The sequence below is a fragment of the Erpetoichthys calabaricus genome, chromosome 4 (assembly GCF_900747795.2).
Source record: "Erpetoichthys calabaricus chromosome 4, fErpCal1.3, whole genome shotgun sequence".
NCBI lineage: Eukaryota > Metazoa > Chordata > Cladistia > Polypteriformes > Polypteridae > Erpetoichthys > Erpetoichthys calabaricus.
In genome coordinates, this window is record NC_041397.2 from 216,640,810 (window position 1) to 216,665,212 (window position 24,403).

The 24,403-nt window shown below is 35.6% G+C and overlaps 2 protein-coding genes across 2 annotated transcripts in view; one reads left to right on the forward strand and one right to left on the reverse strand.

Annotated features, from left to right (window-relative positions):
• Nucleotides 1–10,398, reverse strand: part of polq (polymerase (DNA directed), theta) — a 97,371-nt gene extending 86,973 nt beyond the window's left edge. The window contains exons 1-4 of the mRNA XM_051926451.1: nt 9,615–10,398; nt 7,913–8,027; nt 4,476–5,295; nt 3,767–3,949 (exon numbers count right to left, since the gene is read on the reverse strand). Of these exons, the coding sequence (XP_051782411.1) occupies nt 3,767–3,949; nt 4,476–5,295; nt 7,913–8,027; nt 9,615–9,685 (1,189 nt within the window). The 5' untranslated portion in view covers nt 9,686–10,398. The remainder of the gene's footprint in view (nt 1–3,766; nt 3,950–4,475; nt 5,296–7,912; nt 8,028–9,614) is intronic.
• An 85-nt stretch (nt 10,399–10,483) lies between these two features.
• The window catches only part of LOC114650569 (ubiquitin carboxyl-terminal hydrolase 35-like), a 75,105-nt gene continuing 61,185 nt past the window's right edge, over nt 10,484–24,403 (forward strand). Inside the window, exons 1-2 of the mRNA XM_051926459.1 lie at nt 10,484–10,697; nt 14,596–15,287. Coding sequence (XP_051782419.1) covers nt 14,603–15,287 — 685 coding nt within the window. The 5' untranslated portion in view covers nt 10,484–10,697; nt 14,596–14,602. The remainder of the gene's footprint in view (nt 10,698–14,595; nt 15,288–24,403) is intronic.

The window sequence follows — 24,403 nt, forward strand, 5'->3', positions numbered from 1 at the left end:
CAGTTATAAAATATAAAGCACAGTACATTGCACATATAGATACACATAAATATAAATAACAAAAACAGTAAGTTTAATAAGAGTAAATTATGTTTATTATTAAAGGATAAGTTCAGCATTTTTCAAGTCAAAGTTATAAATACCGGGCTAATGTAACATTAATTCTTAATAAAAATATATTCTAGTTAATGCTTAAGATCCTGTAAGATATTAATAAAAATGCCACATCTACAATAGTATGTTTGTTTATACTACTAGGCATTGCCTGGACTTTTTATAAACAGAACATCAGCTTTAGTTTAATTTAATTCAGAGATATTTAAATTTACAAATCCACATAGTGTATAATTTTGTTCTTCTATACTAAGTAAACAGTACTATTACAATATAGCAAATTAATGTTTTGGGATATACAATACTGTACTTTTATTTTCTACTCTGGTGCATAAATGTATAAACATTTTGGAGTGTCCACTCTGGAGAAAGCAACATATAGCTGACCATGGGAAAAGCATGGACTTTCAAAGTTAATGCCATCTACCCCAAGTTACTGACTTTAAGCCTGATTTATAGTTATAGCAAATGAAAGTTGCACTGGACATTATAGTCACTTAAAATCAAAAGGCACATCTCTGGGTATTATAGGAATGTGTGGAATGAACATAACTTCTCCTTTAGCATCGCCAGTTAAAACAATCACTTCTGTCACGTTTGGCATGTGTTTCTTCCATTGATAAAAACAATAACATTAAAAACTATAAACACTTCAAGTACTAAACACAGCTTTTGCCAATCACAGTCATTTATTTGATTAGGCTTGAAGATTGCGGTCCCTAGTCACATATTGTTTGATGAGCTATGAGTTGTGACACACAGAGAGAGAACATCGATCTGGCATGAGGTGTCTTCTTATATCCCAATGTCAACGTGCACCTCAAAGCTATTAGCCTACGTCAAGAAAGGGGGAGGCACGTGGCACGGTACTAAGTAGGGGGGGAAGCGCACAGAAGTGTTCAAGACAGAAACCTCAATGAAATGAAGGTCACCTACATCCATACATTAAAACTTAGTACTAAAGCGAACCTTTGGATACATTGCAAACAATGTTGCGAAGTGGGTAGTTTAAGAGAGAGAACTTTACAGACAAGTAAAACACGTTTTTAATATTTTTTGGGGCAATGCAAAAATGAAAAACCCTTGTCAAAAGAACCATTTCAATGAAACAGTGATCGAATTAATAAAATAAATAAAATACAAAACACAGACGCACCAATTTTGGTTAATAAAGAAACAGCACCCACATTCTTCATGTATCAAGGGGATGATATCAGGAAAAGAGGGTGGGGTGTCCAGGTTTCATGAGAACCCATCTTGTCTGTATAGTCATAGAGAGCAACTATTACACATTATATATACAGTCATGGCCGAAATTATCAGCACCCCTGGAGTTTTCCCAGAAAATGCACCATTTCTCCCAGAAAATTATTGCAATTACAAATGTGTTTGTATATACATGTTTATTTCTTTTATGTGCATTGGAACAACACAAAAAAAACAGAAAAAAAGCCAAATCTGACATGATGTCACACAGAACTCCAAAAATGGGCCAGACAAAATTATTGGCACCCTTTCAAAATTGTGGGTAAATTGTTTTATTTCAAGCATATGCTGCTCGTTTGAACTCACCTGTGGCAAGAAACAGGTACTGGCAATATAGCAATCACACCTGAAGCCAGTTAAAATGGAGAAAAGTTGACTCAACCTTTCTGTTGTGTGTCTGAGTGTGCCACACTAAGCATGGAGAACAGAAAGAAGAGCAGAGATTTGTCTGAGGACTTGAGAACAGAAATTGTGGAAAAATATCAACAATCTCAAGGCTACAAGTCCATCTCCAGAGATCTTCATGTTCCTTTGTCCACTGTGCGCAACATAATCAAGAAGTTCACAACACATGGCACTGTAGCTAATCTCCCTGGACGTGGACAGAAGAGAAAAATTGATAAAAGACTGCAATGAAGGATAGTCCGAATGGTGGATAAACAACCCCAATCAACTTCAAAACATATTCAAGCTGTTCTGCAGACTCAGGGTGCAACAGTGTCAGCTCGAACTATCCGTCGACATCTGAACGAAATGAAACGCTATGGCAGGAGAGCCAGGAGGACCCCATTGCTGACACAGAAACATAAAAAAGCCAGACTGGAGTTTGCCAAAATATACTTGAGGAAGCCAAAATCCTTCTGGGCGAACATCTTGTGGACAGATGAGACCAAGGTAGAGCTTTTTGGTAAAGCTCATCATTCTACTGTTTACAGAAAACGGAATGAGGCCTACGAAGAAAAGAACACAGTACCTACAGTCAAACATGGTGGAGGTTCTAAGATGTTTTGCTACCTCTGGCACTGGATGCCTTGACTGTGTGCAAGGCATCATGAAATCTGAAGACTACCAAAAGATATTGGGGCGCAATGTAGGGCCCAGTGTCAGACAGCTGAGTCTGCATCAGAGGTCATTGGTGTTCTAGCAGGACAATGACCCCAAACATACCTCTAAAAGCACTCAGAATTGGTTGAAGACAAAGCGCTGGAGAGTTCTGAAGTGGCCAGCAATGAGTCCGGATCTAAATCCAATTGAACACTTATGGAGAGATCTCAAAATTGCTGTTGGGAGAAGGCGCCCTTCAAATCTGAGACACCTTGAGCAGTTTGCAAAAAAAGAGTGGTCGGAAATTCCAGTTGAAAGGTGTAACAAGCTTGTTGATGATTATGGGAAGCGCTTGATTTGTTATTTTTTCCCAAAGGGCGTGCAACCAAATATTAAGTTGAGGGTGCCAATAATTTTGTCCAGCCCAGTTTTTGAGTTTTGTGTGAAATGATGTCAGATTTGGCTTTTTTTCTCTGTTTTTTTGTGTTGTTCCAATGCACATAAAGGAAATAAACATGTGTATACCAAAACAGTTGTAATTCCAACAATTTTCTGGGAGAAATGGTGCATTTTCAAGGAAAATTCCAGGGGTGCCGATAATTTCAGGCATGACTGTATATATATATATATATATATATATATATATATATATATATATATACACACACATATACACACACACATATACACACACACACACATTCTAAGGTTTCTAAAGTCTTTTGGGACTCCCCCCAATGGGACGACACACCAAAGAGCATCCCGAAGCACAATTGCCGCATCTGTGGAAAACAGCTTATCCGTCGCCAGGGCAACAGCAGTCTCCCAGCACTGCAGTGGCTCATTGTGAAACCAAATCTGAGACAAACAGACGTTCTATAAGCGCTGTCATCGAAGAGTGATGCAAGGAACATTATAAATGCAGGGAACAGTATTACTTGGCCACTAACCCGGCCATGACTCTGCCTGACAGCCGTGTCCATGCATAGGAGGGTGGTAGATCCAACTACAATAAATAACTGTGCTGTTCCTGTTTCAAGCTGAATAAAGTTGGTTTTGCTAAAGTACTGAGACTCAGCCTCGTGTTTTGGGCTGCAAGACAGGGAGTCACATATCACAATATAGATTGTGTCATGAATTGAAATGTTGACATTTATAGTCCACATTAATTAAATGATTCCTAAACCATATTTAAAGTGAATGCATGAATGGACTGGGCAAAGAGCAAAAACTAGAAAAACAAGATTAATATTAAGACTTGCCAACTAGAATATAAACAACATTTAATGCATTTTTTAAGATATTACTTGACCCAAAGCATTTATTTAATACATGGATTTACCTGAATAGATTATGTTTTTCCCCTCTAGGACCTGGCCCATTGTAAGACAATCTGCTTGCCATTCAAACATTTTGACAACTCCGTAACTTTGATATTTCTGCAGGACTGACTTTGGAAGACTCCAGTTTGACAATAACAACTTCTCTGATTGTTCAGCAGGTATAGCCATGTGAATACTCCCCTCTACAAATAGAAAATTGTTAAAAAAGAAAAGCAGTAAACAAACAGTAAACTTTGAAATGCCAATATCTGTTTTATTAGCTGCATCATACAATGCAACCAAAAGAAAAACTGGTTAATAACCACAAAAAACAGGTTTAGTAATTAGCACTATTCAAGGGTATAGGTTGGTACAGTGATTAATGTCTTTTGCAACTGATGTATTGGTTTTCACCTAATTCATTCAGGTATAGAAAACAAGCATAAATCTGATTGGCACATCTTAAAACACAAAAATATGCAATCTCAATAAACTCTGGAAAAGTATCATGTTAATTTTGTTATATAACTGTCTGCTAATTAATGCTGAATTATGCATGATTTTATATAAAAGTATATATAATGTAGCAAGAAAAAAAAAAACGTGTACTATGATCATTTTCAAATGTTCACATTCAAGATTCACCCTTTGCACTCAAAAAGGTTAAAGTAATTCTCAGTGATGCAGTTATAACAAAAGAGTTACCGAACAGGTCCCCACATAACATACCTGTACATGCCAAAGTTGTATCCCATTTGCTAGAATTTATAGTTAAATCCAGCCCAGGAGGAGGTGTCAATACAGAAGATGACAGATTAGAATCTGACCGATGGTGATGCGACTCAAACTGCAGTTTTTGTTTCTGCAAAGCAGCAGCTAGATGCGTAGGACTAAAAAGAATGTAATCTTTTGTATCATTCAGTGATCCACTATCACAATATGAGGAATCTTCAAAGGATTTCTTTGCAATATTCTTTATATGCATTCTGCGCATTTTAACTGCACCTTTGGACTTGGATTCATTTAAAGATGACTTATGCATCATTGTTTTCTTGGAAGAAGGTGCAGATTCAGGGCTTGATATAGATTTTGACCTATTCCTTTTAAGCGTCTTTGTCTGCTCTTGCACAGAAGATCTTCTCATTGACGAGTCCAAAAAGACCGTTTCATTTTCTCCATTATTGCCAACAAGAAGGTTCTTAGACATGCATTTATGGTCTTCAGAGGGTATAACTTGGTTTTGAATTTCTTTATCTCTATGTACATGTGGAACCCTTTGATGAGTTGTACCTGTAATTTCACAGAAGGACTGTACACTAGACTTGGGACTATTTTTTCTTTGTGCCTTTTTTAAACACTCCAAGTTTTCAGGTACAGTTCTACAGGATGTTTGTTCTGAAGAGGAATTAAGTATTTGCTGTTTTTTAAAAGGAAAACAGGTTGGACTCTGGTGGAAAGGAGGGTCACGTGGTTCAACTGCATCCAGTGCTTGCAAGATTTCCTCATCTAAGGTAAATAATGAATCTCCAGTCCAACGAAGATCAACACTCTATTAAAAGCAAAAACATTTACTTTCTTCAAAGGACTGACAAAAACCAGTAAATGAAAGAATTTCATAGAAATACAAAACAAAGTTAAAAGTGATTTTAAATGGTTCAAGTTGTTTAATTTTCACCATTAAACAGAAATGGAAAATACAATGAGCATATTTACAGAGAAAATATTACAAAAAGCAGTAAAGATTCTTAGTTTCAACAGCTTTAAGAACTAATTTCAGAAAAGCTGCTTTGCATATTTACGAAATCTGGCATTATTCACATACTTCAGCTTTACATAGTGGCACTATGTGCTGTTGCAATGTGAGGGAGAATAAAACACAAATATATTTGAGAACCAGTACATGTGAACAAAGAAAAAATGTCAGAAATATTTTATTATTTTCTTACGTATGAAGATCTCTTCAGAAAGATTTTTTGAATGTAAAGAAATTATACAGTATTCTGAAATGTATAAACTGTATGGATAACAATGCCTTAAGCTATATAAATTCCTGGTAGTTAATCAGATATGTTACTTTGTGGAGTAAAGCTGTATTCATTTAAAGATGAATAATACTTATGATCCTACTTACCCTTTTTCACAGCAAAACCTTTTTCTGTTGTTGTACCAGAATTATACTGTTTCAAAGTGACTATTAATATCGGAGAAGGGTCTGATGATGGAACCCATGTCCCCATTAACACTGCCTGTAAAACTTACTTCTAGTACAAACGTTTGATACTGACAAATGAAGTTTTCAACCATACAAGTGTGCCATTAAGCTCATGACTGTACAGTGGTCGGAGCCTTCCTCACCATCTATATACTTTACATAATACAGTGTGTATATACAGATAGAGACCGGCACACACATACATACAAACATACACTGTATGTATAATGCAAACATGACTGCTCATTCACTGACTCACTCGTAAACAATAGCACTAATTCCTGTTTAGTTAAAAAGCTGAAATTTGGCAGGATGGTATATCTAGGCCAGTAGTTATCTGCTAAAAAAGGACATTTCAATATATGACTGTTTAGAGGTAAACTCTACAAACCCACACACAAAAAAAACAAAATTTCAAAAATGTCTTTATGGATGTGATTGAGATATGGTGATATTAAAGAAAAAAGAAAATTAGCCAATGTGTTTTTTTTTATTTGTCAAAAATTATAAACATTTTGCTAACTTACATGTTCTATGCTGAGAAAAGCCAAGCAAAATGACACCTTTTATTGGCTAACTAAAAAGATTACAATATGCAAGCTTTCGAGGCAACTCAGGCCCCTTCTTCAGGCAAGATGTGTTCTATGCTGCGAGCGTGCTTTATGCAAATAAAGGACACAGCTTAAGTGATTGACAGGCCATGCAAATAGCACCACCAACAAATTGGGCAGTGTCCCGGTCAAGAGGAAAATAAAAAAATGTAATTATGGTTTGAAATGGACCCTGAAAGAAGACACAAAGCTAAATGGTTAGCAGGCACGGTTTGTTGCTGTTGACTACCTGCACTCTTGGATGTGTACTGGCTCTCATTTTGGTTTTTCATTCTGCTCTTTTGCCTTCATGGCATGAAGTATCAAGCACTGTGAAGCATCGACACATAAACAATGACTTGGGGGCCAGGGGTTGACTCATGGAGTTTTGGGAGCCGTGGTTGTATTACTAAAAAGTGAAAAGTGCAATAACAGCTGTGCAGCTCTTCCAAACTTCTACATAGGAGGGGGAGTCAGCAGTACAGTAACATCTGCATGGCAGTTCAAAAAAAAAAAACCATAGCACAGCATAGAGGGAACACTACTGATTAATAAGAATACACTTTCATGTAAAATCACTAGTAAAAGCACCATTGACCTAACAATATTGTTATTACTTATCATTTTACCGATGCATTTATTCAAGTAGACATACAAAATTTAAGATACAATTGCTTTTTTTTTTTTATTGGAGAAGCAGCAGTGAAGTGAGCTGGTCATGGTGACAAAGTGTCAGTAATTTTCAACCCCCAACCTTAGAGTACAAGGGTAGTTTTTTTAATAAGACTGCACAGACAAGTTCTTTATTGACTTCTATTTCCTTTCTTTTTTCACTTTCCTTTTTTTTATTGAGACAAGCAATTTCAAAATGAAAGTGGACATGGATTCAAAACCACACATTTGAAGAAAATGTTATCTAGACCTATGACTGCCTTTATTGTGGTTTGTTATATTACACTGAACTAAAGGACACAAGTGGTGTATCAGGTTTTTTTGGAGACAATTTCCAATATACACTGCAACAGCAAAAATAAAAATTAAGCTCTTCAAACTAATAATACCCATGTACCACCACTATCAGAAAAATAAATTAAGTACACAACATAAACATTATAAAACAAAACAGAAATTCAAAAATGATACAACTTGACATTTTTAATATACTCTAAAACTGTGCACAGTCCACAGTGGCTACAGGTTTTCATTCCAACCAGTTTTGTAATTAGAAGCCAGGTCTAACAGGTAATGCAACTTGATATTTAATTACAGTATATGCTATATAATGTTAATAAATAAATAAAAGCATTGGTAACACATTCAGACTGCCTGGACAATACAGGCAAGAAGAAATAGTTACTACTTACAGGCTTAGGTCCTGGTCCCTTCTGCTCTTCATTTCTTTCATTTACAGAATACCCTTGACAGTGGCTGTGCTGGTGGTCTGAGCCGCTTACTGGTGGTGCTTCTACAGATGTCAAGCTGTTAAAGATCATTAATGGTTATCAAGTAAACCATTTTCAAAATAAACACCTGCCATTTTTTTTTAACACAAATATACTAAGATTATTAAACACATTCAGACTCTGAGAGTTAAGTGCTTAAATTTTATAAGTATTTATGACAGTAAATTTTAATATATTAATACATTATTCTCATTACAACTGAGTAAATGAAATACTGTTATGCATGTACACCATGTAAAATTCAAGTTCCCCTTCACCCCCAACCAGGACACAGAACCTGTAAAGGACATTATGGCAAAAGATAGTAAGGTTAAATTCATTTGATCCAGCTTCTACCACTGTTTCAAATTACAGAAGTGCTGGTACAGTTTTCAGGAATATCCCATTTTAGTATTTGTAGAATACAGCAGCACATCCATAATATACATAGGAAGTTAAAGTCACTGGTAAGCAAGTTTGTTTGTACAAGTCTCTTACTTCTATATAATGGAAGATATGTTTGCTAATAAACTATATTCTGTTCAAAGAATACACATTTATTTTCAGTTCTCAAATATTTTAATGTGCACTTTCCAAATAGTATATTCTAAGAAAGATGAGGGCGTGATAATTTGAAAAAGTGCAGTTGGTAAGTACAGCTTCTGTTGTCGTTTGTCAACACAACAATAAAAAAAAAAATCTCTAAACCTCTGGATTATTGCTTAAGTTGGGCACGTTCATTCTTGAGAATGAATCTCTAGATATGTCATTAGAAGCACACAAAATGTACTTCTACCTAAGTAGAATAACATTCTTACATCGACTTAATTCATTTCAGGACAGCAGAGGGCGAAAGCCTGCCCTGGCAAACATGGAGGGAAGGCAGGAATCAGGCCTTTAGAAGGTGCCTGTCCAGCGCAGGGCACAGTTGCATACACAACCAAACTCTCAGGGGTTCAATTTACAATAACCAAACCTGCATGTTTCTGGAGACGTGGTACAAAACTCAGAGTAGCTGAAAAGGCATATATGGAGAGAATGTGCAGACTCAACACAGATAGCAGAGTGCTAAATACTGGGGCACCATTCCGTGTGTTTTAAATAAATAAAAAAAGTACTTTCTATAATAAATATGATAAAATAATGTAACTGAACACATTACTTTATGATAAAATATTGTAACTGAACACACTATTTTATTTATCCAGACATCGTCTTAACCAGCAAGGTCTGAGGTATTGAGCTGGAGCCTGTCCCAGCAAGCATCGAACACAAGGCAAGAATAATAACTGGACAGGGCGCCAGTCTATCACATGATGCCTGCACACTCCCCGGCCAGTTTAACATCACTACAATATATCACCTAACCTGGGAGGAACCTCCCCCCTACACACACACACACAGGGAGAACATGCAAACACCATGCATGGAACACCTAGGAAACGAACCCTGGTTTCCTTACTGCAAGGCGCTACCACTGAGTCGGTCCGCTTATAAAGAAAATGTAATATTTTTGAAATACCACACAAAGCTGAGCTGTTCAGTTTCTCCCCCATATTTAATAATTTAAAACACTTATAGATTTCCAAATTTGAATGCCATGAAGGTTGTAATTAATACTTACCACATTTTTCTGCCAATTTGATGCTGCCCCAAGTAATATCTTCGCTTAAGGTCCATTCCCGTTTTCTTCATTATGAATTAAATACGAATGCTAGTGTTTTGCCTTAAACTGTCACTATATATACATTTAATAATGAAAAATTACAGTGTACTATTTAAGTCGTTCTCGTAGCATACAGCTTTATAGAAACATGTTTTAATCGTCACGTAATTTCTAAAGCGTACACCGTATTAGTAAAATATATAAAATTAGTGCAATTTGTATTGCTTTTTTCAGTTACACATATTTTATCGAGTCCATAGGACCATTCGTAAAATTCATCATCAAAATACTACAGCTGTCATTCTGTACTTTATTGATGAAATGTTAAAATTACATCGGAAATATTTCTGTTCCACGTACCTTTACAAATAACACGTTTTATAGAACGTGATATAAATTAGAAATAATATTAATTCATGGGATGATTTACATTTCCTAGAGCTGGAATTTATCTGTATCGATGGACTTGACATTTTCAGCAAACCTGTAATAATTCATAACTCGAAAGTTCACCAATATTCGCGATCTAAAAGGGCTGACAAGCAATCCACAGCCCTACTATTTTGGTTAATAATGAGAAATGCAGATCATGTACATCACTTTCCGATTGCTCTTAATGTTAAAAATATAATACGTAAAAAAATACAGTCACGGAAAAGGAATATAAATTACATTGCGATTTAAAAATTCAAATTCGCCGCCGTTTCTGGAAAGACTACCCAAATCTACAAAACAAGTACGCAACCACATTTAATGTCCGATGAAGCACAAGCGGTGAAGTGCTCCAGTTCCGAGGGTTCATTACTGTGTTTTCGCCTGATTGGTTAAATGCACGACGAGGGCGGGATGGCTGAGTTTAGAAGGCGTGCGCTCAGCATCCCAGTCTGTTGATACCCCGTGCTGTTATACTAAAACTGTCCAGAAAGATCTGGCACAAATAGACAGCGACCGTAGAAGTTCGTAGAAGAAACCGAGTGATTTTATTCAGAGACAACGATCGTGATGAAAGGCAGTTTTACGAAAACGCCCTAAATGAATATGGTAATAATTTAAAGATTTTTATCGGGCTGTTAATTGTGGATTTTGAATTTGTTAAAATTTCATAATAGGTTAAAGTGTTATGAATGGTCAAAGTCGTATGTATACGTGTTATTCCTGTCATGTTGCTAAAGATAATACAGAAATGCATGACGCAGCAAAGCAGTTGGTATTAACATGCTCGTTGCAGATTAATATTAGTCATTTGCAAGCAGAACTAAACAAAATAAACCAGTGTTCTTTTCTGTATGTCACATTTATTGGCAGGCTGTGCAATGAAGGTAAAGTACAAGTTCATAAAGTCGCCCCTCTGCCCAGTAGAGTCCAGCTGTAGAAATACACTTTGTCCGCCTTCGCTGAGGTCATTCGGTTGCTTTCATATTCGAAGTTTTTTAAGGTTCCGTACCTAAACGACAGAGTTCTGTTTGGATTTTGCGACTCCTGTGGCGCGGGTTGTGCGTCCGTAGGCTGGTCATTTATATTTAAATGATCATTGTTTAAGCAGGAGATCATCAGCTGCCTCAGTTATTATGGGATTGAAATAAAGCAGTGTGAGTCCCATCGTTAAATGATGGGTTTGGAGTAGAAATAAGGTAGGAGAACTGTCTAAACAGTAAAGCAGGTAAGCTGTATGCCTGCCGCTAGCGGTACTGTATTAAGTGCACCAGTCACGATCCATTTGGGGGAAGACCTAGGAACAGATCTCTCAACTGGCCCTGCAACAACTGGGAATACTCCAAGATGAGATAGGAAACGCTGGTGAATTTGGTTGGCCATGCGTATCCCCTCAGTATACTGCAACTGAGACCTTTTCTTGGAAAAAACGTATGGTATTTGAGTGTGTGAGGAAATTGATCCCTAATGTCAAATACGGGAATTTCTTTTTCAAAGCACTGCATAGTCTTTGTAGCCAGATTCCAACAAGCTGCTTGGAAAAAAATGAATTGTGTTATTGAACATTTTTTGATATTATTACCTCAGTATGATTCACTAATTGTACATTGTACATTTAATTTATCTGAACTGTGTGTTTTACATCAGCCATCTAGAGTGCTTAGATCTTCTGGTCAGCTGTTTCTGGTTGTCCCACATACCAAGTGTAAAACCAAGTGGGACAGGGCTTTTGCAGCTGCTGCGCCTCGCCTGTCGAACTCTTTACCTCATTACATAAAGGAGTCGTCTACAATTGAATTGTTCAAAACAAGATTAAAGACTCATTTCTATTCACTTGCATTCTGTGACCTTCAGTAATACTGATGGCTTCCTCTTTGTGATTATATAACATTACTTCTATTTTTTATGTATATAACATTACTTCTATTTATTATGTATTTTATTTTATGTTCATATATTTTATTTCTGTTTATGTTTTATGTTAATTGTTTTGTTTTTCTTTTATTCTATTATTGTAAAGCACTTTGGCCACAGCATGTTGTTTTAAATGTGCTATATAAATAAATTGACATTGACATTAAATGCATAAGTAATGAGTAAATAAAACAAGGAACAACAATTCCCATGTGCATAATGAATGTTAATAATCAGGACTCATTAGGGTGCCAAGGAATTCCAGTTTAACAGAGGAAAGATGATGGAGAGCACCTGAAGGAAAAGAAGAGAATGAGAAACTGGTTATAGGTTTTCCAGTAAGTGCTGTGATGTAAGGTGGGAGTTCCAGGTTTAGTTTCTAATCAGTCAGTTTGTACTGTATGTAAGTAATCCAGATCTTCTCAAGAATAATGCAGTTTTAATTATATGACTTGATCCTGACCTTGCTTTGTTAAGTTAGAAATTCCTACTTTTTTCTGCATTAGACTGAATCAGTATCTGCAAGCTCCATACCCTTTTCCTAAAAATTATATCAGAAATGTTTTGATGGAAACAATGTGAATCAATACATTCTCCAGTTCATCTTTGGCTATGTTGATATTTCATCTCACAACAATTTAAATGGGATGGTAGTAAAGAAAAAAAAAACAAAAACTAAATATTGTTCCATCTATTCTTATCTTTTATCAATCAGTAAAACCTGCACTATTGTAATTTTTTAGACAGTAGACAGAGTGATAACAAGCCATCTGATTAAACCAAAAATCTGATTATCTGAAGGCAATTCACTCAAAGTAAAAGGATAAGTTTGGTATTTTTCTAGTCAAAATTATGTCTTCATAAACATGGTATATATGCATTTGCCATTGGAATTGTGCTCTAAAGCTAAGTGTTTTCTATAAATTAAAAAAAAAAGTATCTTGCTGTCAATGGCGTTTTACAATGGAGGCTAATGGGGCATGGGGCATTACCAGAAAATAAAAGCTTAAAAACTTACTGAATACATACAAGACAATTGGTGAGTAATGATTCATGTCTTACAATTACAAGTACATTGTAAAATAGTTTATTTAAGTTATTTATTAAAAAAGAAACACTAATGAGATTCAGCCATTTTAAAAGAAGACCAGTATGCAACCATCTCAGTGATTGTCTTCTTCCACAATAATCTCTTAACCCCAAATTCAAATGGGCATGATTTCCTTTTGAAAAGATCAAGTCACAGTAAACTTTTCATGCCATATGATTGATTTTGTTTTAATTTACTTTCATGTTTATGTGAGAGCTCCCAGAAGCCAATGGAAAACGTATCATTACCATGAGAAATATAGTACCCAGAATATGCGAAAAAATTATTTCCAGATACCTTTTGTTGTGACAAACGTGTCAGAAAAACAGAAGGCATGTTTTCTTATATCGAAACTTTTGCCACTTCATCGGTAAGTTTTTAGGCGTTTATGTTGTGGTAGTGCCCCATGCCTCAAAAGTGCCAGTGAGGGCAAAATATTTTTTAAAATTTATTGAAAACACTTAACTTTAGTACACAGTGTTGTGTGGCAGATACATATACATCATGTTTGTGAAGAAATAACTTTGTGTTGAAAAATTAAGAATTTATTATTTAAGTAATTTACTTTAAAAAAAATGGCGGTCATTCAGGAACTGAGTTTGAGACCTCATGCACTCATCCATCTGTCACTTGTTCCCAGTCCCTCCATAGATAGACCGATACTTCAAACAGCAGTGTTACATCAGTTGACACAATCTGGAATCAAGCCGAATGACACCTTTTATGGGCTAACTAAAAACATTACAGTATGAAAGCTTTCAAGCTTTGCATACTTTAAAGTTTTGCTTTGCATACTTTAAAGTTTTTAGTTAGCCCTTAAAAGGTATCATTTTGTTTGACTTCTCGTTGCATCAGTTAACACACAAAAACTACAGTACTAAGAATACACTAAAGAAAAAGAAAGAAGATAAAAATAAATTAGTGAGTATTTATATAAACATAGTTAAAATTGTAAAAAAAAACTCAGCTTAGACTATGTCACTGAATATCTAATTGTGCCCTGTTCCAGTCTTGGCAGCCATTTCTGTTATTATCCTATATTGATCCTATGTGGTGAGCTCATTATTTTTCTTTATTGCTATCAGTAAAGACCATTTCAACAACTGTTACATGGCTGGTTCGTGATCAGTTTTTAATTCCTCTGTAAAGTGTCTTACCCGTTATCTGATACTACAGAAACCCATGCTGTACAGCTCCATATACATAGAGAAACCATGTATGAGTGTTGGCAACAGGAAATTCAGTCCTCATCCATTATCAAAACATGTCCTGTCCTTGTCAGAAATTTCTTGTATTGAACTGTGAACATTTTACTAAGAAGATGGTGTAACTTCTCATTGAGGTATGAGACAGCAGATGAAAGTTCAAGTTATAATGCAGTGCATTTCAGTATTGTCAGACATTTTTTGGTAATTCCCCTATGCTTAATAATTTTAGTCCGACTTCAATGTAATACCATATAATCTTCCTATTTCAGCCATTGATTGTGTTTTGTTTTTACAGAACAAAAATGGATAGAATTCTTGAAGCAGTAATGGTGTCCTCACATTCAAAAGCTGTGAAGCATGACATGATTCTGCAGGTGATAGAATCTGCACCACATCCTTTGGCGAGAACTCAGTGCTTGGCCATGTTTGAAGTCTGCACAAAGCTGTTTTTCTTGGGTGATTCCAAGTTCAAAAAGGATGTTGGAAGGGAGGTTCTTGAGGCCTATGCTCATCACCATCCACTAGAGTTTGAAGAGTTTTTCAATATAAGATTTGCTCTAGACCTCCTCCAAGAAGGTTATGGACCTATCATAAAAAGAAGTGACGAGATTTTTGAATACATCCAAGTGGCATTGCAGTATATGGTGGACAGACCGTCATCCATGGAACTTTTCCACACATTGCAAATTGAAGTTCTCAGAATCATATGTGAGAGACCAGGGCCCAAATTATGTGCTATGCTTAGCAATTTACTAAGTCTGTACCCCCAGTGCATTCCTGGTGGAAATTTGCAGTCTGTCTTCTGTCAGCAACTCATACAAAGCATCAGACAATTTCATTGTGAAGGTGAAGAGAATGATGAAATCCTAGAGTTTGTAGAACAAGTAACCAAAACTAGTGGAATGTTGCAGTGTGTGTGGAGAATGAACATGGCCATCATTCTTCCTTCACTAAAGGAACTCTTTATTGTAATTTCATCTCCTGAAGGTAAGACAATTAAATGCAGCAAGCTCTCAATTTTTATTTTATAAGATGCTTTTCACTGCAAGTACTATGAAGCACTTCCATGATAACTATACAAACCAGTTAATATTTGTGAGGTACTGTATATTATACATTATCTAACAGTAGATGTAAACTAAACAGTGTAGTATATTCAATATAGAATGAGTAATAAATCAGTAAAGATCTGTAAAGTAGATCAGTAAAGAATTAGTGACCACATTATTCAAAATGTTAGTTTGAAAATTCAGTTCAAAACTGGATTGATGATTGGAACAAATAGAACTTAAGGGAGAGACATTTCGAGAGAATTTGTGTTCGCTGGAGCCAACAAGTTGAATAAGACAGGAGAAGAATTATCAGAGAGTAAGATGGCTGATTTCAGAAGGTCAGACTTGTTAAGCTTATGTTTTTTTTTAAAGTAAACAATTCATTAAAAAATAACTGGGTTTAAAATTTTTGAACGTTGATGTTAACATTAGCCTAGCGTGTTCTTGAAAATTCTTAAATGAATAAGAAATCAAAGTATACTAGCATGGTAAAACTATATATGGCCATGGTGTTTGGTGTGAATGCAGGCTGTAAAAATCCTGTTTTTAGGTGGATAAATTGTGCCAGTAATTCTGCAGTCATTCAGTTGGAAGGAAATTTTAAAATACTATAGCTTTCAATAAGTCTACTGTAAATTATGCAACTAATAAAAGAAAATACTCAAAAAAATGAAATAGTGATAGTGTAACATTTGCTAACACTTTTCTCTTTATCTGTTATGGGTAGGTAAAATTCAGTGTATCTGATGGGATTCTGGCTTTTTTAAGCTGTTTTTTTTGCTAAAGCCTTCCTATATAATTAAAAGTAGTTGGCACTTTTGTTTAGTTTTTAACTGTTTTTAATTATTAGTTTCCCTGGAGTGGCAGCTATACTATATTTGCAATCAGATGAGATAAGGGCTGCTTTTATAAATAATAAGAATGTTAGGATCTATGATAGGCATAGTTACCCAATGTAAATATGAAAATGTTCATTGTAAAATCAAAATACAATTCAAACTATATTAATGTTGTAATCCTTGCTGTTTGTTTGCATCATGATCCATTGCCCAGTGGAATGTATGAGTTCTGTCTAATTCCATCCATAACAATTAAACATTCAAGGGCCTTATGGCTGGAATGGGATTTAGGTTCCCACCAGCAACTGTTTTCAGGTTCATTGTGGAGGTAGCCTTTGGAATATCCTGGGCTGTACTCCAAGCCCACTCTTTCTCTTTCTCTCTTCGTTTTGTGGAATCAGGTGTCCTTAATTCCAGCTCCTGGTTAAAAGACTAGGAAACCCCATGTCAGCTACACATAGCTGGCAGGAACACATCATCAATAACATTTGTTCAGTTTTGTTTTATTCTGTTTTAATTTTTTATTTCTTAATATTTCAATTTTTCACTGTTCTTACAGTAATGTTATCATATCTCCATTTTCTGTCTATTTTTTTCTATGGGCGTTGGTATTTTTCATGCATTATGAGCATTGACATTTTGTGGATATGGACATGGCACATAACTGATATGTGCATGACATGTGATGTTTACATGATTGCACTATAAAAGATAGCATCCGAATAGCTAAACAAAGGAAAGACCATCATAGTTTATTTAGCTCTCACAAAATAAAGAAGAACAAAATTGCAGAGACATAACTACTTGCTTTGAAAAATGTTTCATTTTGACTTCAAGTTTGATTTTGTCCTAGTACTGTAGTGAAAGATAAATGTGACTTTTGTGCAACAAGCCCACTAATGACTTTGATGATTTTCCTGCCACTCATTAAAAAATTGGCCCACAAGACACTTCTTTTGTCCCATTGCATACATTAATAAAGAATAGCAGGGGGCTAAGTATAGCGCACAGGGTCACTCGGATGCAACCTACTAGACTGGGTTACTATGCAATTTAAAGTTATTCTGAATGTGGCATAACACCCCATGGTGTTGGTAGTTCAGTTCCACTGGCCTAAGTATTGTTAATGCCAGTGGTCTTAAAGCCACTTCTGTAAGCAATGTATTAAATAGCCAATGAATAGCCTTCCTCATAAAACCTCCTCTAATGAGTACACAAAAATAAAAGGAAAAAGTAGATTTTGTATCTAAAAAGCCATAAAAGAGGACAAAAATATATCAGTTATCCAATTAAGTAATATCAATATACATGTATTTTATTGGTACTGACAACAAGTCTCCAGGAAACTCAGTTGCAACCTAAGAAAACAAAAATGTCTCTGCATACATTTATACACTTTACAAATATCAGAATATACATGCACATACTAATAGCTACATGTAGGAGTCCTCCCAAATAAGGTACAGTTCCAAATATGCAATGCCAAGTGTCGAAATAATAAGAACAGCCAGTGTAATGTCATAGAAGAAATTGGCATGTGCAAAGGACGCAGTCCAGTGTGGTCAGTCCAAACAGGTTAAGAAAGTTTAGAGTCTTCAGAGTTACAAGAGGAAGTGAAGAACAAGGAAAACAAATAAAGGACATCTTTTTAACATCCAAAATGTTTTGAGCCACAAGTGGTCACCAGGGCTTGGAATTATAAAGTTAAAAAAAAAAAAACTATTACCATAGCCTGCAGATAACATGCAAATGTGCCATCAATAATAGGAAATAACTTAATGGAAATTTACATATATTGACTTTTAATTCTAGTAATAAGTATTTGTATAAACATTAGACTTAAAAAGCAACAGATCGCTAACACTAAGATCTGGAGGATATAGGTAGGAAACAGTGATATTTAGCTGCATAGCATGTATTTGTTTACTTTTATGTTTTTTATTTAGTTTTTTTTAATTCAAAACCCATATTTTCTTTGTTGTTTTATGACAATAAAGTGCTTGCAGCCTCAATCCCATATGCTAAGTCCACATATACTGTATGGATGAATTTTAATAAAGTAAGGAAATTCTGCTGTTCTTTCAAGCCAGAAAGACTTTTAATATTTCTGGTTTTCTCTTACAATAAAGGTAGTTATAAATAAAAATACATGATTGATATGAGAGTACAATAATGTAGCCAATCAGCTGTGAGCTGCAATGTTTTTAACTTGTAATGTCATGTGTAGTGATCCAGGCCAGGGTTGTGGGCAACAAGTGTCTATCCTGCCTGTACTGTGACTAGCTGCACACATTCACACTTTGCATTTATGGGATTATTATACAGTATATAACCTGTGTGTCGTTGGGATATGGAATGAAACCCGAAGATTGTGCTACCTGCACTGGCACTACAGTGCAAGGTTGAGACCAAGCGGCTATCTCGGTACCTGTTGTTAGTCTACAAAATGAACTAAAATAAGCTGTATTTAGTTAGTATTTCAAAACTTGGATTGATATTCATGTGATTTGGCTCATAAACTGAATCATTAGACAAGTGTCTCTTAATGATAAGATACTGTATGTAATGTGTTAACGAAAGCACATAATTATGGGGTGGAGTTGGTAAAACTTCATTGCTGAAAATGAATCAGAAAACACACTTTTTCTATTGTTAGAATTCTTGGTATTTTGAAGTTAAAGTAATGTTAATTGTTGGGACAACACAAATGTGATAAATGTCAGAAAAAACACATACAATGCATATATTTTAATATTACAGGAGTGAATGAGATGCAGTCTGTAGTAATGAGTAATTACTGCAGTCTAGATCAGTCCCGCTCAGCTTATACACGCATAAGAAATAACAATGTCTGATCATTTATATGCTTCCCGGGTCTTCCCTGCGTGGAGTTTGCATGTTCTCCCCGTGTCTGCGTGGGTTTCCTCCGGGAGCTCCGGTTTCCTCCCACAGTCCAAAGACATGCAGGTTAGGTGAACTGGCGATTCTAAATTGTCCCTAGCGTGTGCTTGGTGTGTGGGTGGGTGTGTGTGTGTGTGTGTGTGCATGCATGCCCTACGGTGGGCTGGCGCTCTGCCCAGGGTTTGTTTCCTGCCTTGTGCCCTGTGTTGGCTGGGATTGGCTCCGGCAGACCCCCGTGACCCTGTGTTCGGATTCAGCGGGTTGGAAAATGGATGGATGGATGGATGGATGGATGGATCATTTATATGATGCAAACAACAAAACAAAGGCTACATACAGGAATTCAGAAAACAAATTAATCATGCTAATCCTCATTTGACAAGTTTGATTTCACAAAGGTTAGCTTCAGGGCTGGGACAAATATAAAAAATGCATGGAAAGAATTGGAAAATTAAACAAACAGTAGTTTGTGACATTTGAAACTTGAAAACGACTTGTCCTTTAAATATTACTTTTGAGTGAGTTATTAATCTCAATATACTGATGCAAATCTAAATTTCACAACAGCAAGTGTCATAATCCTGACAAAACTACGTGCTTACAAACGTGATTTAAAAAGGTTTTAACAGCTTTAAAGAGTTTGTTTAAATAAAAACATCGCAAACAATATTGGTATTCACAAATTCACTTGGCACTGTTGTAAAAATGTCAGAATTTTTATTTTTTTAATATTGCTTTCAAACAGCATTTATTTCTTAATTACTGAACTGGAAATATCAGAAAATGTTAAATCTATGTCTAAAGGGTTGAATAAGTTCACCATCCCTCTTGCAGGTCATAAACGTTGACTTAAGAAGATTGGCACTGGAAAAGGCATCAGGCCTTAAAAAGTTCTTCTCCAGTACCCTCACGTACATTTTTGATTCAGGGGTGTTAAATGAGGGTCAGAGTGTATCTGCAAATAAAAAAAGTAGGTAAAAGTTGTTTAGTCACAGTTTAGCAGAAATATGTTAACCTGTTTCCATTTCATGCATGGAAATAACCTGGGCAGCATGGCTGCTCTATGATTATAAGAAAAATGTAAATTATTAAAAATCCAAGCAACAGATATAAAAACTGTTATGTGTATTAATACTAGTCATGTAAATAGAATTTTCTTTTCTGGCCTTAGAGTGTCTTTGATTTTTTGATTTACTGTAGACTTATTTCTACTGTATAAGAAAGGAAGTCTCTGAACTACAGTGGACTGGTTCTGACTTTGTTGCCAGTGCTGCCAGAATAGGCTCCAGCTTCCCAGACTCCTGAGATGGTTATAAATTAGAAAATAGATTAGTATAGTGAAAGAAAGCCCTGAGTGATCATAGTAACACTTACAACACTTGTTTCAAAACAGTTTCCAAATTAAATTGATGTTTATTCAATTATGTTGACTTCTTTTTAAGTCACTTTAGATAAAAGCATCTGCTAAAATATGTAAATGTAAATCTTGTTACTGGAATAGTGCTGTTAGGAATTCACAGCCCCAGCCCACATTGTCTGTACAGCCTGTTTGGATGGCACTGGGAAGCTGATTGAGAATGCATGGCTACACCACAGCTTGCATTTATGACCAACGTAGATAATATAAATCAATGTTTTTCTAAGAGACATAACTACCAAAATAGAAATGCAAAGGCAATTTAAACAACTTTATTTGTCCCTGTTAGTAGTTATGCATCACAATTAGTATTTGTTTGCACTTGTCTCGTCACTTTTATGTTCAATTCACAAAAGTTATGACATTAGGTGGTCACAGAAGTTAATAAAAACCTTTAAAAGAATTACAGTACTATTTTTGTGTGAAGCTGAGATATTTATATCTCCTTACATAGAAAACAAACAGCTTTCAAATTAGCTTTTTTTTTCTCAGATTATTCAGTCAGTCATTATCCAACCCAATATATCCTAACACAGGGTCACGGGGGTCTGCTGTAGCCAATCCCAGCCAGCACAGGGCACAAGACAGGAACAAACCCCGGGCGGGATGCCAGCCCACCACAGGGCACACCCGCACACCAAGCACACACTAGGGACAATTTAGGATCGCCAATGCACCTAACCTTCATGTCTTTGGACTGTGGGAGGAAACTCACGCAGACACGGGGAGGACATGCAAACTCCACGCAGGGAGGACCCAGGAAGTGAACCCAGGTCTCCTAACTGCGAGACAGCAGCGCTACCACTGTGCCACCGTGCCGCCCTTTTCTCAAATTATTTTATATATTTTCATTGTTCAAAAAACTATTTTTTTGTAAGTGCACTTTGTTTTTACATTTGTATACTGCAACATTAGGTATTTATATAAACATTGGCTATAACTTATAACCACGGCCTTTTCAGTACAGTAAACCAGAGTCCAGCTTAACAGGCTTAAGGCGATACTCATTTTTGACTCAGGAAAGTAAAGAATGTGTATCTCTAGTTTAGATGATAGATGCTTTCATATGGCAGTGCAGTTAGTGCCTGTGCATTCCAAGTTCTTTTGTTTAGTTAATTCTCCATTAATCTCCACTTATTTCACTATGATGTTTTAAAAGGCTTTTGAGACTCAGAAAATGTTTGGTTTAAAAATTTCTAAGCGCAAAAAAAAAAAACCCCATCTTTGTACTTATTATTTTAGTTTATGATGTATGTCTTTCTTTTACGGCAATCATTTCTGAAGTATTTTTTCCACTTCTGCAAATTTTGACTGCATTGTTGATAGCACACAGGAAACAAATAGTATTTGTAAAGCAATTTGACTACTATAAGAATTTGCTTGAGATAAGGAATTTAAAATAATCGAGTGTTGTTTTACTGGAGAATGCTACTTGTACAAAATACACGGGTGTTTTTAATGTTAATGTTCAAATATTTTCTGAATAAAAAATATCATTTCAAAGATGCTGCCCAGAGCTTTCAGAAGGAAGCAAGAAGGTTCATATCCAAACAATTAAAAGGTTAACAAAATATTTTAAATATCACAGTTAAATTAATGGAGATGAATTGAAGTTCAAGTGCTGTGAAAAAAAATACCCCATGCCTTAATGACACTAAATGTCCTGTTCTTCAGCCAAAATGTAATATTAGATAATTGGCATGAGAGTGAACAACTTACACGTTTTTTTAAAGGTACTTATCTAACGAACAAACAAAACACAAACTGACACTGTGTGAAAAAGTAATTGCCTCCAGTTAAGAAACACCAGCTAAAGTGACAACTCAACAGACTAAACACAGCCAGTCTTCATTACAGTCAACTGTGTTCAACATGGGCCTCCATTGTTTTGACATTTACCATCAGACTCAACTTGCCAGCACAAAGATTCAACAAGCATTTGATGCCACAATCAGTTGGAATTCCTAAGGAGGTCAATGTTGTTAATATCTAGCAGTCGGACTACAAAGCCATTTAAGGCTCTGGGACTCCACAGAACCACCTTGAGAGCCATAATCTCCAAAGGGGAAGCAAGTGGAACAAGTAAGGACTCCACAATCAGATTATTAGTTTCAACAATTTTCTGTAAAACAAGAATTCAGAAATGGGCAAATATTTTCCACAGTATTCTAAAAGTTAACAAGGATGCCTTGCAGAACTTACATATGTCAACAGCGCTATTTGAGACTTATCCGCTTGAGGTTCACATTCTTTCAGTCTTTGGATTTCAACTGAGTTAAGTATCCCTTTAATATAAGACAAATATATTGTTTCATGTGTGTAGCTCTGTTTGAGTAACCCCATTCTTAGTAAAAAATGTGCTAACCTGTGTGTACCTGGCATTGTATATGTTATTCATTTTCAGGAGCCCCTTATTTGTGTTTGTAGATGTTACAGTTTAAAATTCAGTGTTTTTTATCACACAAGCACTCTGCAATAGTTTAAGGCCACCCAATTTCTAGTGCTAGTTATTTAAGCAGTAAGATTTTAATTGCTTGTGAAAACAGAATACTGTATACGTAATGTTAGAGTAAACACAACTAAAGATTTCCATGAGTGGCATGTCTGATTCAAATTACTGATTCAGTGATTATCAGAAACAAGTGTGCCAGTGATGCAGTTTAACAAATAAAAGGTGTTTTGGATAGTGAACACAATTATTATGGTAACTTTAGGAGAGATTTGGAAATGACTAAGCTAACACAATTTGAAAGAAATGAAATAATGTCTTTGTATCAACAAGACTATAGCCAGTAACCAATAGCACACTGTACTGGATTTTTAAAACGTATTTTTCAAGCTGCCACAAAGAACTTTGAAGACACTGAATTAGTTAAAGAAAAAAAAGCAGTGGAAGAACAAAACACAGTATGCATATGATGAAAGTACACTTTCTTTAGGGACAGAAGGAAATGCAGTGAAACTCTTGTTAATCATCTGGCAGCATCAAAGTATAAACATCAATCATGCAAAGAAAATTGTTAAGAGAAATGGTCTTATAGGAGATGTTGTAGCTAAGAAAGCATTGTTATACAAAATCAACAAGCGGAAGAGACCTTAAAAGACAATCAGTGAGAGAAAAAACAGAATTAAGTGATGACCAGCTATAGAAAGTCTTACAGAGCAATGAGTCTACATTTGAAATTTGTGGCTCACAAACTTAAAAGAATGTTAGGAGTAGAGTTGGCAAGAAACTCATTGATACCTCTTGCCAGCCTTATGTGAAGGTAAGTGGCACCTCATTTATGGTCTGGGGAGATACAGTATTCAGTTAGTGGTGTAAGGGATCTGGTCAAAATTGAAGGAATAATATTTGCTGAAAAATAAAGACTGACTTTGATCTAACCTTCTGAAAAATGACTTACTGGGGGAAAAAAAGTTATATTTCAGCAAGATAATGGCCACAAACACTGAGCAAACACAACTAACATCTCCTTTGATAAGGAGTCAGCAGAAGAAATACTAATAATATTAGACTGGTCACCTTGACCAGGGAAGAGAACAAGAAAACAGCAAAAGTCAAAAGCAGAATTGCGGTAAATCCTGAGTAAAGCTTGTAAGGATCTGAAAAATTATATAACAGTGTATCAAAATGAATTGCTTCAGTTTTGCATTTTGAAGGAGGTCACACAAAGTACTGACTTGTTTTGAAAAATAGTATTTATGTGTGTTTTATTCTAATTTTCTATAGTATTTTAATAGGCAAAATAAACCCTTTTTATCATAGGTAACTAGTTTTAAAAGCAATTTTCTTGGATGGCTGAAAATGTTTGCATAGTACTATATATATATATATATATATATATATCCATCCATTTTCCAACCCGCTGAAACCGAACACAGGGTCACGGGGGT